This window comes from Tursiops truncatus, chromosome 15, assembly GCF_011762595.2.
Source record: "Tursiops truncatus isolate mTurTru1 chromosome 15, mTurTru1.mat.Y, whole genome shotgun sequence".
NCBI classification, from domain to species: Eukaryota; Metazoa; Chordata; class Mammalia; order Artiodactyla; family Delphinidae; genus Tursiops; species Tursiops truncatus.
The window spans coordinates 9,383,436-9,399,111 of NC_047048.1; the positions used below are offsets into that span (position 1 = coordinate 9,383,436).

The 15,676-nt window shown below is 50.9% G+C and overlaps 1 protein-coding gene and 1 long non-coding RNA gene across 2 annotated transcripts; one reads left to right on the top strand and one right to left on the bottom strand.

Annotated features, from left to right (window-relative positions):
* Positions 1-6,240: 6,240 nt before the first annotated feature.
* Positions 6,241-9,492, bottom strand: LOC141276468 (uncharacterized). Its single transcript, XR_012326029.1, has 3 exons — positions 9,467-9,492; positions 7,882-8,044; positions 6,241-6,313 (listed from the first exon to the last, which is right to left on the bottom strand). It is a non-coding gene; the product is annotated as an uncharacterized lncRNA (long non-coding RNA).
* Positions 9,493-11,602: 2,110 nt separating this feature from the next.
* Positions 11,603-14,416, top strand: TMEM270 (transmembrane protein 270). Its single transcript, XM_004310814.4, has 3 exons — positions 11,603-11,980; positions 13,538-13,957; positions 14,100-14,416. Exons 1-3 carry the CDS (start codon positions 11,849-11,851, stop codon positions 14,388-14,390), a joined length of 843 nt encoding a protein of 280 aa, XP_004310862.3. The 5' UTR covers positions 11,603-11,848; the 3' UTR covers positions 14,391-14,416.
* Positions 14,417-15,676: the final 1,260 nt, after the last annotated feature.

A 15,676-nucleotide genomic window follows, 5' to 3' on the forward strand; every position in this document is an offset into this window, starting at 1 on the left:
GGGACCTGCCTATCCGATCTGTCCTCGTAGGCCCTCAGTGGTGTCCTGCTCACCGACCAGGGCATGCAAGGTGCGTGGGCACCTGTAGCTAAGGCTCCTGATGGAGGATGAGACTTGCCATGTAAGACACTGGTAGGGGTGCTGGTGGCCTCTGGACACCGCTTTGCACCCCCCAGACGTGGACCCCAGGCCCCACAGACTTCTCTCTCCACAACCCACTACATTCCTTCCCCTCCGGAGCCCAGGAAGCTGTCCCAGCCTCGGGGTGAGAGGCCTTTCTCTGACCTATCGCATTTCTGTCTCCTCTAAGTCAGTCTTCTCAAGTTTCTGTAACTGTTGCCAGAAACCATCTTCCCCCCGGGCAGTGGATAACACTGGGTCCCGCAGCTGTCAAAATGGGGGAAAGGGTCAGGTAACAGAAAATAGTTTTGGGATGAGGAAGGGGTCACAATGATCTCGGGTGGCCTCAGCCTGCAGCGGCTTGAAGCAGGGTTTCGGTTCCTGGCCGGAGATTGAGGTCTGGCCACGGCAGTAAGAAAGCTGAATTCCAGCCACTAGACCACCAGGGACCAGGGGCCAGTGACAAGGCCCTGGCCCATCAGCTGCGTAGAGATCAATTTCCACATAGAGCTGGAAAGCAGTGAAACAAGTAAAGTGTTTATTAGGAGGAAATAGGGTACATGTGGATAGACACACAGGTGGGCTCAGAGAGCGAGTCACACACTCGTGGCAGTTTGAATCACTCTTACGGGGCATTTCTTCTGGGTTTCCTTTGGCCAATCATCTTGCTTTGCCTGGTTCTGAGTCCATATTTGGTATATCTCAGGGTCCTCTCCTGTGTGCACACACATCTCTTAGCCAAGATGGATTCCAGCGGAGAGGCTTATGGGTAGGTTGACATCACTTATTATGAGGTGACGCCCCCTCCCTTTCGACCTCTGAGGAGCCTTTCTGTGCATGTGTAGTCGGGAAGGTCTCCTTGACCTTGAGAATGAGAAGTATGTGGTCTCTGTCTTTTATCTGGGCGGAACCCAGCTCTCCTCTCTTGCTATTTTGGACAGACTCTAGCTGCTCAGCCTGGGGCCCGTCTATCTCCTGCCCCAGTCATAGCAGCTATTCATGTTTCAAAGCTATTGTCGGATCTCAGATGTACAAAGGCCAAGGGTTGCCGGTGGTGGAGGAGAGGGCAGAGTCATCCTGTGGCCAGAAGGAGTGGACAACGGCGAGGGCATGACGCGGCAAGACCTGGCAACGCCAACAGGCATGAGTTCTGGTGGGAGGCACGACTTTCAGGGCATCAGGCGTGCGAGGGTGGGGTGTGCGCATGTGTGAGTATATGGGGGTCAGTTGGGATGTTTCTGAATGCAATTGTCAGAAACCCAAAGCCACCCGAGGCGGTGTTAACAGTAGGGGTTGCTGTTTCCTCTTACAGGAAGTCCGGCGGTCACCAGAACCAAGTCTGAGCCTACCGATTTCACTACGGACCCAAACTCTATTCTCTGGTTTGCCATGCTGTACGTTTGCTCTGTTGGCCCCTTCTGGTCAGAAGATGGTGACAGCAGCTCAGGCAATCATGTGTCCTCACAGACAAAGCCCCAAGGCACACTAGGGTTGGCCTTGTCTCCTGGTCTCTCTCTTTTCCTTCGGGGATGGAGGATATTTTCCCGGAAGTCCCAGAGGCTGGGAAAGCGAGGTCTGGTACTTCCAGGCTCAGGTGTGGGAGGTGAGCATGGTCTCCAGGAAGGAGGGAGAGGCGAATGGCTGTTGGTACAAGCTGCAGCACCTGCTCCTTGGGTGTATGCAGACGTGTGCAGAGGGGTGGGAGCGTCTGCAGATGTAGCTGCTGCCTTGGGCAGGACCCGGGCCACAGGGAGTGTGGTCACCAGGCTGTGGACTTGGTTTCTTACCCTGAATGAGCTACGGGGAGTTACAGCATCAGATCTGCATTTTACAAAGATGGTGAGAGTGGATCCGGTGGACTGCAAGGGCAGAGCCTGTTGCAATCATTTAGGCAAGAGCTGGAGCCCTGAGCAGTGTCAGGGGCTGCCCTGGGGTTAAGGCTGTGGCGTTTTGAGGGATGAGGAGAGAGCAACTCCCCTTCTGCTGAGCTTCCTCCTGCCCCAGGAGCTGCTCATTTTGATCTCCTTTGCCGCCTCCTTCTCCTTTCCTCTCCTCCACCTGTACCCAAAGGCGGGCCCCCGGGCTCAGTCCTGGGTCCTCTTTCTTCTCCATCAACGCCCACTTCCCAGGTGATCTCATCCAGTCCTGTGGTTTTAAATGCTATTTATATGCCAGTGATTCCCAAATGGGTGACCAGCCCTGATTCTTCCCTGAACTCTGGACTTGTTCGCCTGACGTCTCCCCTCGGAGGCCACTCCCAAACCCCTTCCCGTCTCCACGGTCCTCTGAACCACTAGGCATCCGGAGGCTCAGCCCGAGCTAATTTTCTCCCATCCCTCGTTCTGTCCACGGGCAAATCCCATGGCTGCTCCACTCCACCCCTGACACTCTGGTTCCGCTCACCTTCCCCTCTCGCCCAGACCCCTGTGGTGGCCCCCAAACTGGCCTCCCTGCCTCCCCCCATTGTCCCCACACCCAGTCCGTTTCCCTCACAGCAGCCAGGGATCATATTATTGTTTTTTTAAACTTCTTATGGGAAATTTCAAACACACCCAAAAAAAAGAGATTAGTACAATAACCTTAGTGTTTGTTTATCACTCAATTTTAGTTGTTAATAAAACATGCCCAGCCAGAATGATGTCTTTACAGTATAAGTTTGGTGGGTTTACCCTCCTGCTTAAAACTTAAAATCCACTTCCTTACCAACCTCATCCTTAACCTCTCTCCTCCTCGCTCTGGTCTCCTGGCCTCTCCTGATCCTGGAACATGCCACGGTGACCTCAGGGCCTTTGCACTGCTGTTTTCTAATGGCCTGGATCACTTCTTTCAGATCTTTGCTTGACTGACTTGTTCTCAACCTTGAGGTATCCACCATTTAGAATGAACAAATGTTAGAATTTTGCCATTATGGCTTCTTAATCTTTGAAAGTAGAAAAAAGGAAAAAGCATGACAGATGAAGCTGACATTCTCTCTGACTTTCTCCCTCCTCCATCTGCTGCTCCAGGGAACCAGCTACCATCACAAACGGGCAGGGACCTTCTAGGTCTTGTATTTTAAGAAAGATTTTCACTGTATATGTGTTCAGAACAACATATAATATGGCTTAGTGGGCTTGAAAAAATTATACAAATGCTATCATTCCACAGCTATGACTCTGTAACTTTCCCTTTTCACGTAACACCGTGTTTTTGAGATCTGTCCACATTGATACACACAGATTGCATTCATTTTAATCACTGCTTAGTCATTCCTGAGACAGATACACCCAGTTTATTTATTTCCCAATTGATGGAAAAATGCTGCCACACGCAGTCTTGCACATGTTTTTTCATTCACAGGTGGATGCTTCTGGAAGGAGTGCTTTTCAGACTGGGGTTTGCAACCCATTAGGGGGTAGTGAAAACAATTCAATCAGTTGTGAAATAGAATAGATAGAGAATAAATGAACACGTTGCACGTAACAAGGGTAATTACTGTTTTGTTAACTTCGTGTTTCAGTTTCACATGTCTGAGTAGTGGGCAGCTTTGTACAGCACGCTCCTTACTGTGGGTGGCTCTCAAAGTCTGAAAACCAAGTCTGAGAGCCACCCACGGTAAGATGTGCTGGGTCAGGGCATGGGCAGTGTCTGATGCTCTGGTCGACCATGAACTCATCCACGCACACACGGTGAAGCGTCAGACTTCTTTTGTTTTTTGAAATGAGTATGAGATAGTATCTAATTGTGGTTTTAATTTGCATTTCCCTCGCTTACTAACGAAGTTGAACATCTTTTCCTACGTTCATTGGCTCTCTGGTTTTTCTCTTCTGTGAAGTGCCTTTATCTATGTGTTCTACTGCGTCATTTGATTTTGTCTTACTGATTTGTAGGTGTTCCTTAGATATTCCATGTATTCTGGCTACTGGTCCTTGGACTGTTTCATGGGGTGCATACATTCCTTCCAGGCTGTCGCTACCTTTTGGCTTTGCTCCTGCTGTCTCTACACCAGATTCAGCAACAAGGAGTTTACCAGTGACTTGGGCCAGGACAGTGGCCATGGAAGTGGGGAGGCAGGGGCTGAAGCTGTATGGCCAGTGGCTGGTGACTGCATGACTTCTTTCAACAATATCGTTTAAATGGTCAAGTGAAGGGGCATTGAGGAACATTTTTTTTCTTTTAATAAAAATTGTATACATTTTTTGGGCTGTACCTTGAGGCTTGGGGTATCTCAGTTCCCCGACCAGGGATTGAACCCCAGCCACGGCAGTGAAAGCGCTAAATCCTAACCACTAGGCCACCAGGGAACTCCCCACGTTGTATACATTTAATGTGTACAACCTGATGTTTTGATACACATATACATTGTGAAATGATCGCCAAAAACCAGTTAAACAACATTTCTGTCACCTCTACATAGTTACCGTGTGTGTGTTTGTGTGTGTGTGTGTGTGTTGAGAAGATTTAATAAAACCTATCCTCTTAGCATATTTCAAGTATACAGTGCAGCACTGTCAGCTGTCATCACCATGCTGTACATTAGATCTTTATACCTTATTCATCCTGTATAACTGAAACTTTGTACCCTTTGATCACTATCACCCAACTTCCTGAGCCTCTGACCACCACCATACTACTTTCTGTTTCTAAGAGTTCAACTTTTTTTTAGATTCCACATATAACTGAGGTCATGCGGTATTTCTCTTTCTGTGTTTTGCTTATTCCACTGAGCCTAATGTCCTCCAGCTCCATCCATGTTGTTACATCTCACGTGTGGGAATGTAAATTAGTACAGCCATTATGGAAAACAGAGTGGAAGTTCCTCAAAAAATTACAAATAGAACTACCTTAGGATCCAGCAAGCCCACTTCTGGGTATATATTCAAAGGAATTGAAATCAGTATCTTGAAGAGCTATTGGCACTCCCATGTTCACTGCAGCATTATTCATAGAAGCCAAGATATGGAAACACCCTAAATGTCCTTTGATGGGTGGAGGAACGTTTTCTTTAGGACACAAGGAACAAGCAGGAAGAGGAGTAGTTGAGGATGGGTGTGGGTGTGGGTGTGTGGAAGATCCCAGAGGGAGGTATAAGTGAGCTGGCAGAAAACAAACGCATGAAACACATTGGTTTTGAACAAACTGATCAGTAAATGAATTGGTGAAAATTATTTGCCATGGTTGTTTTTCACACGTTGATTTTTGTACCACGCAGCTGTGACTTTGCAATCTGTTGCAGGTGGTGACGTGTTTTTTCCCATTTATCCAAACTTTTTTTTTGGGGGGGGGTGAATGTTTTTGAACAATGGGATGGTTTGGCAACTTTGTATCCTTTTAAAGAACACTTTTTAAAGCATTTTCATTCATTTTTGTGTAAAAAATTTTTTTTGAATTACTTTTAAGGCAACAATGACCCTTTTTTCTATGGTCGGGACTTTTTTTGGAATTTCACGATCTAGTCTTGGGCTCCAGGTGAATTGCTTGAAAGTGGTTTGGTTGCAATGAATATTTCCACAGATTGGTTTATGAATTAACAAAATGCGTGCCCCTGGGGGTGATTTCTTTTTAGAAATTTGCACATATTTGAAAGCACTTTTGTCCAATTTGTAGCTTATTTTGTTTTTTAAAAATTCTTGCGTTCCTTCTCATCTGCTGACGCTGACTTCACTCACCCACCAACCCCCAAGCATTGGTGTGCGGTCAGGTACTGCACAAAGCACTTTACAGCCACTATTTCATCGACTCCTCCCCATGACCTCACCTGGCAGATTCTATATATAAACTATATCCCAGTTTTACAGATAAAGAAATTTGGGGCGAGAGCATAGACTTGTGATTAAGCGGCAGAGGTCAGTTCAATTCCAAGTCTGTCTGACTCCGAAACCTTTTTCCTTAAATCAGGATAAGTGCTCGAGCTTTCATCCGTTTGTAATGATTTTTTTTTTTTTTTTGCATTTAAGTGGTTTCAATCAAGCCATCTTTAGAAAGAAAAAAAAAAAGACAAATTCCAATAAGTTTGAAGGCATATTTTATCATTTTTGCGTACTTCTGGGGAAAAAAAATGAAGATTTGAAATAAAGTGAAGTTTTAATATTGGAACGAGAAAGAAAGGAGGATGTCCTGAACATTTCTCGGTGGTTTCGCCTCCAGCAACCCAGGCAGGACGGGACCTGCACCGGGCGAGCTCCTCGGAATGACGCAAGGTTGTTGTCGCAGGCTGAGAAGGGACAAAATCAGCGACGGAAAACTTTGCATCAATTTGCGCAGCACGCTCGGGTTCGGCGGGCCCCCGCGCCCCTGGTGTTTGCTGCCCCCGTGCGGTCGCGCCGCCGTCCTGCACCTGCAGGGAGCGCACCTGAGAGCCCCCGGGACTGCGAGAAGTCGAAGGCGGGCTTCCTGCCTCTCTCGGCCTCGGTCCTGGGCCGGGGAGGAAAATCTCCGCGGAGACGGGCAGGGACTGGGGAATGGCGCCCCCTGGCGTTAGGCAAGGCAGCGGCCACTGATAATTCGGTTATCCCACCAGGTCCATCCCATGAGGGAGTGGAGGTATTGCCCGACACCACATAGCACAATAGTACATGGATAGCCTTGAACCTAAGTGATGAGTAGGAAAGAGAAAGGAGTGGAGGGATCCCTCCTGAAGGATCCAAGCGGGGGGGGGGGCTCCTTCTGCAGCAGCTCCTGCTGCTTTCATTCCAGCCTGGCAGGTGGGGATCTCCAAGGCCATTACTCATTCATTCATTTATTAATTCAACAAATATTTATGGAGTTCCTGCTATGCACCCGGCGCTGTTCTAGGCATAGGGCACAGTAGTGAACAAGATTCATGGTCCCGGCCTTCAGAGGTGGCTTGATATGAAGATTAGGAGGGAAGGTGATGGGGTGACTCTGACTCTGGGGTTTCTGGCCCGTGGGATGGCATGGCTGGGACTGCCCTTCCCTGAGCTAGGTTAGGAGGAGGTCCTGTGTTGGTTTTACACTCCAGGGGCGATCTCTGACCTCTGTTACTAGATTTCCAGCCCTCTGTGTTCCTCCCTCCTGTGGTCTGAGAGCCTCAGAGAAGCCTTGCTATAATCTAGCTTGGGGACCAAGATGAGGGCCCTGGTGAGGGTGGGGGACAGTTGATTGGAGCTGAGACTGAGGCCCGGGCCTGGCATCCTAAAGGAGCTTGAGAGGTACCTTGAGGTGCAGCCCTGGGGGCAGTGGGGCAGAATGAGGTCTCCAGCTCCTGCCTGGACCACATGGTCCAGGGAGTTTGGTCAAGATGATGTAAAGGATGATCACCTCAGCCTTAGTGACAGTGGAATTCTGGGTATGGTGATGCCAAGTGTTAAAAAACCAAAAGTCAACTAAGAAAATTGAAGATCTAATTGGCCTTATTCAAAAATTCATGAGTAGGGTAGCATCCCACCTAGCAAGTAGATGGGTGCTGTGAGGAGCTGTACAAAATGGAAGGCTTTTACAGGCAGAAGGAGGGTGGGGCAAGAAAGTAAAGACAGTGGATTAATTTAGGCAGGGTCATCTTCCCTTAGGGGAAGGCAGAGGGTCTTAGGCAGATTACCTCACTGGTGTTGACCAGGTAATTCCAGACTAATTGGTTTAAAACACCGCTCCTGAGAGAGGCTGAAATTGCAATTAGGTTAGGCATTAAGTCTCGGTGGGGCTTAGCACAAGTGACTCCATTTTGGGCCTGTAGTTTCTTTCTAACAACTCCCCCTCACTTTGATCAAACTCTCAACCTAACTGAGAGATGTGATCAAAATTTTAAGCATCAGTACCACTCACCTACTGCTCTGTAGTTCTCAGTTTTTGGTGATGCTGCTTTGTTGCTGAATCTGTGTAGTAGTCACAGGTTGCACAACTCCAGACTCACAATTTTTTAGTCAATCATTCTCTTTGTTCCTTTTTTGAGGTCCAGTCTTAGGGAGATTTGCTTGGTGATTAGCAGCTGTAAATATGCATTTAAAGCTTTAGAGAGAATGAAATGCACCAGGGATATTATTATAACTATAAGCGGGATAATTCCCAATGTTAAGAGTGCACTTGGGAGCCATGGGTCTCCAAGACCCAAACCAATCAAAATCAAATTAATCAAAGAAAGACTCCATTGAAGGAGTCACCTTTTTAAGCCAAGTCGTTTGCTCAGTGATCTTATGTAATTGAGTTTCAGCTTCCCCAGAAGTGTTCATTCTAGGTACAGCAGGTGGTGTTGGCCACAGAACAGCTCAGCTAAAAGATAATCCTGTTATAAAGAACAACTTTGGCCAGAGAGTCTAAGGATCTTTGCTGGGTAGCTAGTGTCTTAGCAACGGAATCGGCAATGTTTCAAGAGTTAAGGAGAGGTTTCTGATCATACTCCCATTGGATTTACTCCTAAGCCAGGGGTCATTCAGGTTTTTAGTGCATATGGGGTGAGAATCTTCTAGCCTGAAATAAAAAATTGTTCTAAATTCCAGAGCTTACACCCCCTAGCAATGGCCTGGGAGATATGGGTGATGACGTTATCTTTCCAGGCCAACGCCAGGGTAAAGGAGAGGGAGAAGAGAGAGTTTCATTTTTAGTTAAAGTATAAAATCTTGATCCAGTGTCCTGAGTGGAAACAGTCTACTTTGATGTTAGCTACTTCTCTTCCTAGCCAATTTGATTTGGATGTCTCCAGTGTTTGCAGAGCACCCACCAAGTTTTGCAACTTTTTGGCTTCTGAGATTCCTGTTAGCAATAGTCTTTACTGGACCCAGTCCAGCTCAAGTTGGACCCAGTCCAACTCCAGCTGGTAACTACCAACAATTCCTGGGGAACTTTGGACTGGGGGAAAGCATTGAACCAGCAGACCTCAGCAAATGAAGACGGCAGCCTGATTCCAGACAAATGGGGGAACTACTGTAGCCGTGGCAGCTCCCAATGTGGAATTTGGGGAAAGATTCCAAACAAATGGGGAACTAACTGGAAAGCCAATTAGACCAGGAGCTTGACGCAAAGAGAGCAGAGCTCACAGTCATGAGGAACTTCCCCTGGCTTCAGAAATGCTGAGAAAGACAGTGAACTCAAAAAGGGGTGTCCGGGTACCACACTTGTCTTTCTCATTGTCCCCAAAAGCCATCAGAAGTTCACTTTGGATCCCACCACTGCCACCAAATCTGTTAAAAGCCAAAATTCAACTGAGTACATTTGAAGATCTAATTGGCTTTATTCAATAATTCATGAACAGTCAGCATCCCATCTAGCAAGTAGAAAAGTGCTCTGAGGAGGTATACAAAACGGAAGGCTTTCATAGGCAGAAGGAGGGCGGGAAAAGGAAATTAAGAAGGTGGATTATTTCGAGCCAGGTCACCTTCCCCTAGAGGAAGGCAGGGGGTCTTAGGCAGATTACCTCATTAGTGCTGACCAGGAAATTCCAGATGGATTGGCTTAAAATTCCACTCCTGGGGGCTGAAATTGCAATTAGGTTAAATATTAAGGCCTGGAGGGGCTTAGCACAAGTGACTCCATTTGGGGCCTGTTGTTTCTTTTTAACAGGGGTCATGGTTGGGGGTAAGCCAAAGAGGGGAGGAGAGACAGGATGGAAAACAAATTGCAAAGGCTAGTTTCAGCCCCATCATCTGACTCCCAGCAATCAGGCTCTTCCCAAAACCCGCTCCTCCTCCAACCCCCACCTTAGTGGGCAGTACCTCCATCTACCCTTTGCCCAAGCCTTCTGAGGAGGACCCCCTGACCCCTGCCTCGCTTTACCTCTCTATCCTCAAACTTCTGCTGGGAAGCAATTCCCCACAGATCTCCTGTGTTTCTGCAGAGGAATCGGTTGCTTTTTGTTCTGAGCGATCTTTTCCAGCATGGCTTGGAATACGTAACTTCTTCTCAAAGCACAGGCATGGTCCAGCATGATAAAAATAATGTCTCTCTCAGGAGCAAAGGGCAGGCTTGCTTATTGCCCATCAGAAAAGATTGGGGTTCCCTAAGCTCAGGGTTTCTCTTCTGTGATTCACCCACTCAGTGTACAGGTACCATCTGCCCCTTTTCATGTCACCCTGTGGGATTTGGGACTCAAAGAGCCAAAGCAAAATAGTTATACTCCAGGTTACTGCTAGTGCTGTAATACATTGTCCATCCTCTCTGACCCATGAGTCTTGTGCCTTCTACCAGCATCCAAGAAACCCCAGCAGGCCGACTGGTAGCTTGCAAGTAGGGTACCATCTTGGACCTTTCACCATTCTTGACAGCTTCTAACTCTGTCAGTTCCACCTTCCACATGTTTCTGGCATCTGGCCACTTCAGCCCCCGTCCTGGCTGTCATCATCTCTTGCCTGGAGAGCTTGTTGTTGTGGGTTCCTATAAGATCTCCCCCTTTCCCCCCAAGAGCCCTTCTCTGCCCTAGTCTAGCCTCCTCATGCAGCTGGAGGGACTGTTGTAAAGCCCCCATTGATGTCCAGTGCCTTGCTGCCTTGGCTTTTCTATGGCTCCTATCATTTGATAGAATATTCTGTGACCCATGTGGTCCTTGCCGACCTCACCATCTACCTCGTGCTCCTCCCACCTCCTACTTTATGCTCTAGTAATACTGAATTGTTGGAATCATCCTGTCCCCTCTGCCCGGACCATCCTTCATACTTTCTTCTCTGGAAAACTCCTACCCATCCTTCAAAACTTAGCTCAAGGTGGCCTTTCTGAAGCCTCAGCGACCCCTCAGGGACATAGCGTTGGAGACATAGAGGGTGGGTAGGGGAGGGGCAAGGGCAGAGGACAGAGTGGAGGGACTTTGCACGCTTTACCCTCTGGGCCCCTGCTGTTGCCCCGTGGGGAGGAAACAAATGGGTGAACAGGACTTGCCCTGGGCAAAGGTTGTCTTTGACCTTCCAGGGACTCATTATGGCAGGTTGCCATGTACAGCTGGGCGGGTCGTATACTGCACAAGGGTCCTGGCCGAGGAGGGTAGCGAGACTGAAATCGCGCTGTGTGCCAGGGCAGAGGGGCCCTCTGCTCACGGTGCCCTGCACTCACAGGATCCTGCCACCAGAGGGCGTCTTTAAAAAATTTCTAAAAGGTGTGAGAGCCTCATCTTGCAGCATCTTGGGGCATCTGCTGGGACCCAGACAGGAAAACAATGCAGGAAACGCTGTGATCAAGGTTCTGGATTCTCCCAGATTTCTAAGCCTTTGACCCTGATCCATGGCTCCAGAAACCTCTCTGAGATGCTCCAGGCAGCCTGTGGCCCTGAGGGGTTTCACTCAGACAAGTGCCCCTTTTCCCTCTGAGAATGCCTCTCTCCAGGACCCTCTGGGCACATTTTCTCTCTCCTGCCCTCCTCTAACTGAATCTCAGAACCCACTGACACATCACTAACATCGTAGAATAAAGGTCACAGCCGCACTTCTCTGCTTCTGTGACTGGGGACCAACCTTTAGCAAAATGCAAGAAGGATGGATGGGGGGGGCGGTTAGGTAGGAGATTTCAGATTTGGGTGGCTGAGGCTTCCATCTGCCTCCAAACATTTTGTCACCTGAGGCCCTGGGGGTGAAGATTTCTGTATCCCAGGCGTTTGCTCCTTCGGGATTTGGAAGGACGTGGGAAGGCACAGCGCCCATACGCTGCCTTGGCCGCCCATGCTGGGTGGACGGGAGGTTCGTGGAGTTGATGTCCCTGGGAGCAGTCTCCAATTAGGAAGTTGACAGGATGTGGAAGACAAATACCCCAGTTTCCGTTCAGCAATGGGATGGGAGGCAGGTAAAGGAGAGCCTTTTGCGGCAGCTGGGTCCCCATGGTAACTTGGCCCCCACCCTGCAGTATCTGTGAGGTCACCCTGCCTCTCCCACCTGGAGGGGGGGTAGGAGGGACAGACATGGAGTCCGTCCCTCCGGTCAGATCCAGCCTTTGGGGACTCTCCGCACTGGTGAGTGGGGTTTGGGGGGGAGGGGGTGAGGGCCACCTCAGAGCTGCTGGACTCCGCAGGTGAAACAAGGTGGCTGCCTCCCTCCCGGAGTAATCCGACAGTTCTCAGAAGCCCCACCCACAAGCCACAGTGCTAGAATTTTCTCTATAGAGGGTCACTCCTGTGGGTTAAGTTTCGCCCGTCCCATCTGTCTTTTTCAAACATGCAAATGCTGACCATTGGGGTCACGTCTCCAAATCACAACTCCTCAGTGGGCTGAGTTATCAGAAAAGGGTCTCCTGTGGCAGAGAAAGGGGAGATTACACAGGGCAGGAGAGAGACAGACATGGCTGGATTGGAACCTCAGCTGCTCTACTCTTTAGCTGTGTGACTTGGGGCAAATTGCTCCACCTCTTTAAGCCTCTGTTTCCTCTCCTGTAGCCTATCTTATAGGATCATGTGGGATATGACAGGTTTCTCTCCTTCCTGGTTTCTACCTCACGAGCTGAGGGGTGGAGGTGCAGCTCCTGTTTCCATCTTGATTCCCCTCCTAGCTGGACCCCTGGACCTCCTTCCTTTCTCAGCATTGCTCCACCCCCTTGGCTCTGCTGATCCCGCCCACAGTGGGGCACACAGCCAACCCCGGATGACTGCCTTCCACACCACTGTACCCTAGGGCCCCAGGTGGTCCTCTGGACCAGAGCATGTGGGGTCCGGATTGGTGGGTTGGCGATGCTTTGGGGTTGGAGGCTTTAGGGCTCTGATGAGGGGCTGTTCAGCTCCAGGACTCCAGTGAGTCTCATTTCCAGCCTCTTTCCCCATCCAGGCCCACTCTTTCTCCCAGTGGATGGGAGACATCACATCTACCTTGTCACCCAGGACAGGGATCTGGACATCTTCTTGTGTTCCCCCTCCTTAGCCCTCACAGTAGGCCAGTCATTCATTCTGTCACTGTCCCTGTGCCTCACAACTGTCTACCCCTAATGGCACAGCCTTTGTCCCCAGCTGCCCTCATGACACCAAGAGGCAACTGATAAGAAGGAATCCCAGGTGCTTGGGAGAAGGAAATGCCCTGGGTTCAAATCCTGCAGGATTAGAGGGCTGAGGGCAATCGTCATTCCTTATATAATGATGATGATGATAATAGATCAACCTCCTTCAGTCTGGAGGTTTGTAAATAACCATTTAAACCCAAAGGAAAGGGAATTCCTCGGTGGTCCAGTTGTTAGGACTCAGCGCTTTCACTGCCATCAGCCTGGGTTCGATCCCTGGTCAGGGAATTAAGATCCCGCAAGCCGCCTAGTGCTACAAAAACAAAATGCAAAACACAAAACAAACAAAAACAACCCAAAGGAAAGAAAATCAAATATAATATGAAACACCTCTAAAGCTCCCTCCTGAGAATGGAGTCCTTCCAAGTGACAAATAAAGATCGTTCTTGGGGGGGGTGGGGATTGAGGGGGGAGGGCACGGCCCAGGGCAGCCTGGCATCCCCACCCCCACAATAAAACTTGGGTCAGGGAGGGCTCCTGCCGCAGGTGAGTGGCAACGGGTGGTGATTGTCTCCTCCTCCTGCAGCTGGCCCAGAACCGGGCCCACCTCTGCAATTTCCTGCCCCTCAAGACCACCCTCTTTAACCACTGGCTGTCAGGGCTGACCCAGGAGGCCCAGGGGTCCCACCCACCCGCCAAGATCTCAGCCTGCCCTGTGGGCCGGGTTCTACAGGCTGGGCTGACACTGATAGAAGTCCCTGTGTGGCTGGTGCGTCGGGCGCCCAGGCTGGTGTGGGCAGGCGTGCTGGGCTGTGCCCGGGCCTCGGGCCTGGCCCTGAAGCGGCTGGGTGCCTGGGAGCAGCTGGGCCTCTCTGCGGCCACCTGGACAGACCTGCTCTTGTCATATCTGCACGGCCTGATGCTGGCTGCTGGGCTGCTGCTACTGCCGACCTGGAGACTGTGCCAGAAAGCCCACTGCTGCAGCCTGGGCCGGCTGCCCAGGAAGGTGGGTGGGGTGGGTGTGGGACAGGCTGGGGAGGGCAGGCCTGGGGCACTGGGCCTGGGCTGGGCGGGGGCGGAGGCTGGCAGCAGGTAGTACAGCGTGTGAGCTCCTGGCCGTCACCTGCCCATCCACCTGCCCCTCCCAGGCTCTGCTGGAGAACCGCGTAGTGCTGGGGACACCGGCACTGCTGAAGCGTCTGCACTGCGGTGTGGAGAGCATGGCGGCACTCACCTCCTGGCACCTGGCCTACTTTGTCACCTGGACCACCTGCCTCGCCTCCCACCTGCTGCAGGCTGCCTTTGAGCACACAGCCCAGCTGGCCCAGGCCCAGAAGGCTGAGCCCCAGAAGGCCTTGGGGCTCTTGTGTGAGTCCCCGCTCCCTGAGCCCCTGGCCCCCGAGGCTGGCCAGTTCTGCCAGAGCCTGGAGCTCCTGTAGAATAAACGTGTGCCCATCTGCCTCTCCCGTCTGATCCGGCCTAGGGTCTCACTCTCTGTCCCTCTTCCGTACTGGGCTGGGGGTGTGTGTATGTGTGTGCGTGTGCGCTCGGGCGTGTGTGTGGGTGCATGCGTGTCCTAGGGCTGCCTCTGGGAAGGAAGTTACCTCCAGTGAGCACCTGGTATGTGCCAGGTAACCCTTGCAGACACTTTCCACACATAATTTTGTTTAAACCACTGACCAGCACAGGTATCCAGATGAGAAAACGGAGCCTCAGAAGGTTGAACCTTCCCAAGGTCCCAGAGTAAGTCAGGGGAAGGGCCAGCACTGGACCCAAGGTTTCTTCATTTCCTAGAACCCCTAACTTCATCGAGGTCCATGTCCCTGCTTCTCAAAGACTTGGTGCTCAAGGCTTTAGGGATGATGGGTAGTTAGAGACTCTGGCCTCTGGGGGGTGCCAGGTCCTCACATTTCAGAGATTTAGAAAATTCCTTTGAGGAGTAGTTACTCCTGGGCCAGTCTGAAACTAGCCCATGCATCCACTCACATACTTGGCCACTCATTTTCCCACCCACCCATCCAACCATCCGTCCATCCGTCCACCCACACACGCACCTACGCACCCATCCACCCACTCACCCACAAATCCATCCGCAGATCCAGCTCCTCCAGGGAGGGGGAAACACCCGGTATCTCAGCACTCAGCCCTAGCTGCTCAGGTGCCACTGAAGGGGTGCTGACTAGCCAATGCAAGCTCAGGCTTCAGTGGGTCAGATCCCCCTGACGGCGCTCTTAGGTGAGTGATTCTGTGAGAGGAGGGGAGGGACGGTTTCTTGGGAGTTAGCGATCACCGCTTACTCATTCCCAAGCCTGACGGCGGTGTGAGTGTGGGAAGACATTCTAGAGAGCTCTGCCCTGGTTTCTCCTTCTCCATTCTGGTTCCCAGGGAAGTTAGGGCTGGATTCCTGCCCTGCCTCTCATGTAAACCTGCAGATGGCCCAGGGTGGGTGTGGGGTGAACTTCCAGGCCCTTCTTCTGAGTCCGAAGGGGCAGGCCTGGCCTGCCCCCGTGGGGAGACTCTGAAGGGCTCCCAGCTGGCCGACCAGGCAGAGCACCTGCTGGGGAAGGCCCTGCAAGGTCCTGGTGAAGGGGTCAGCACAACTGGGATTCCAGAACCCACACACAGCACGCAGGGAAAGCTGAGGGCAGAAGTGTGTGACATTGGCCCACTGCTGAAGGTGGGGACGGGGGGGATGGGAAGGAGGCCCCAGAGCAGGCCTGTGGAG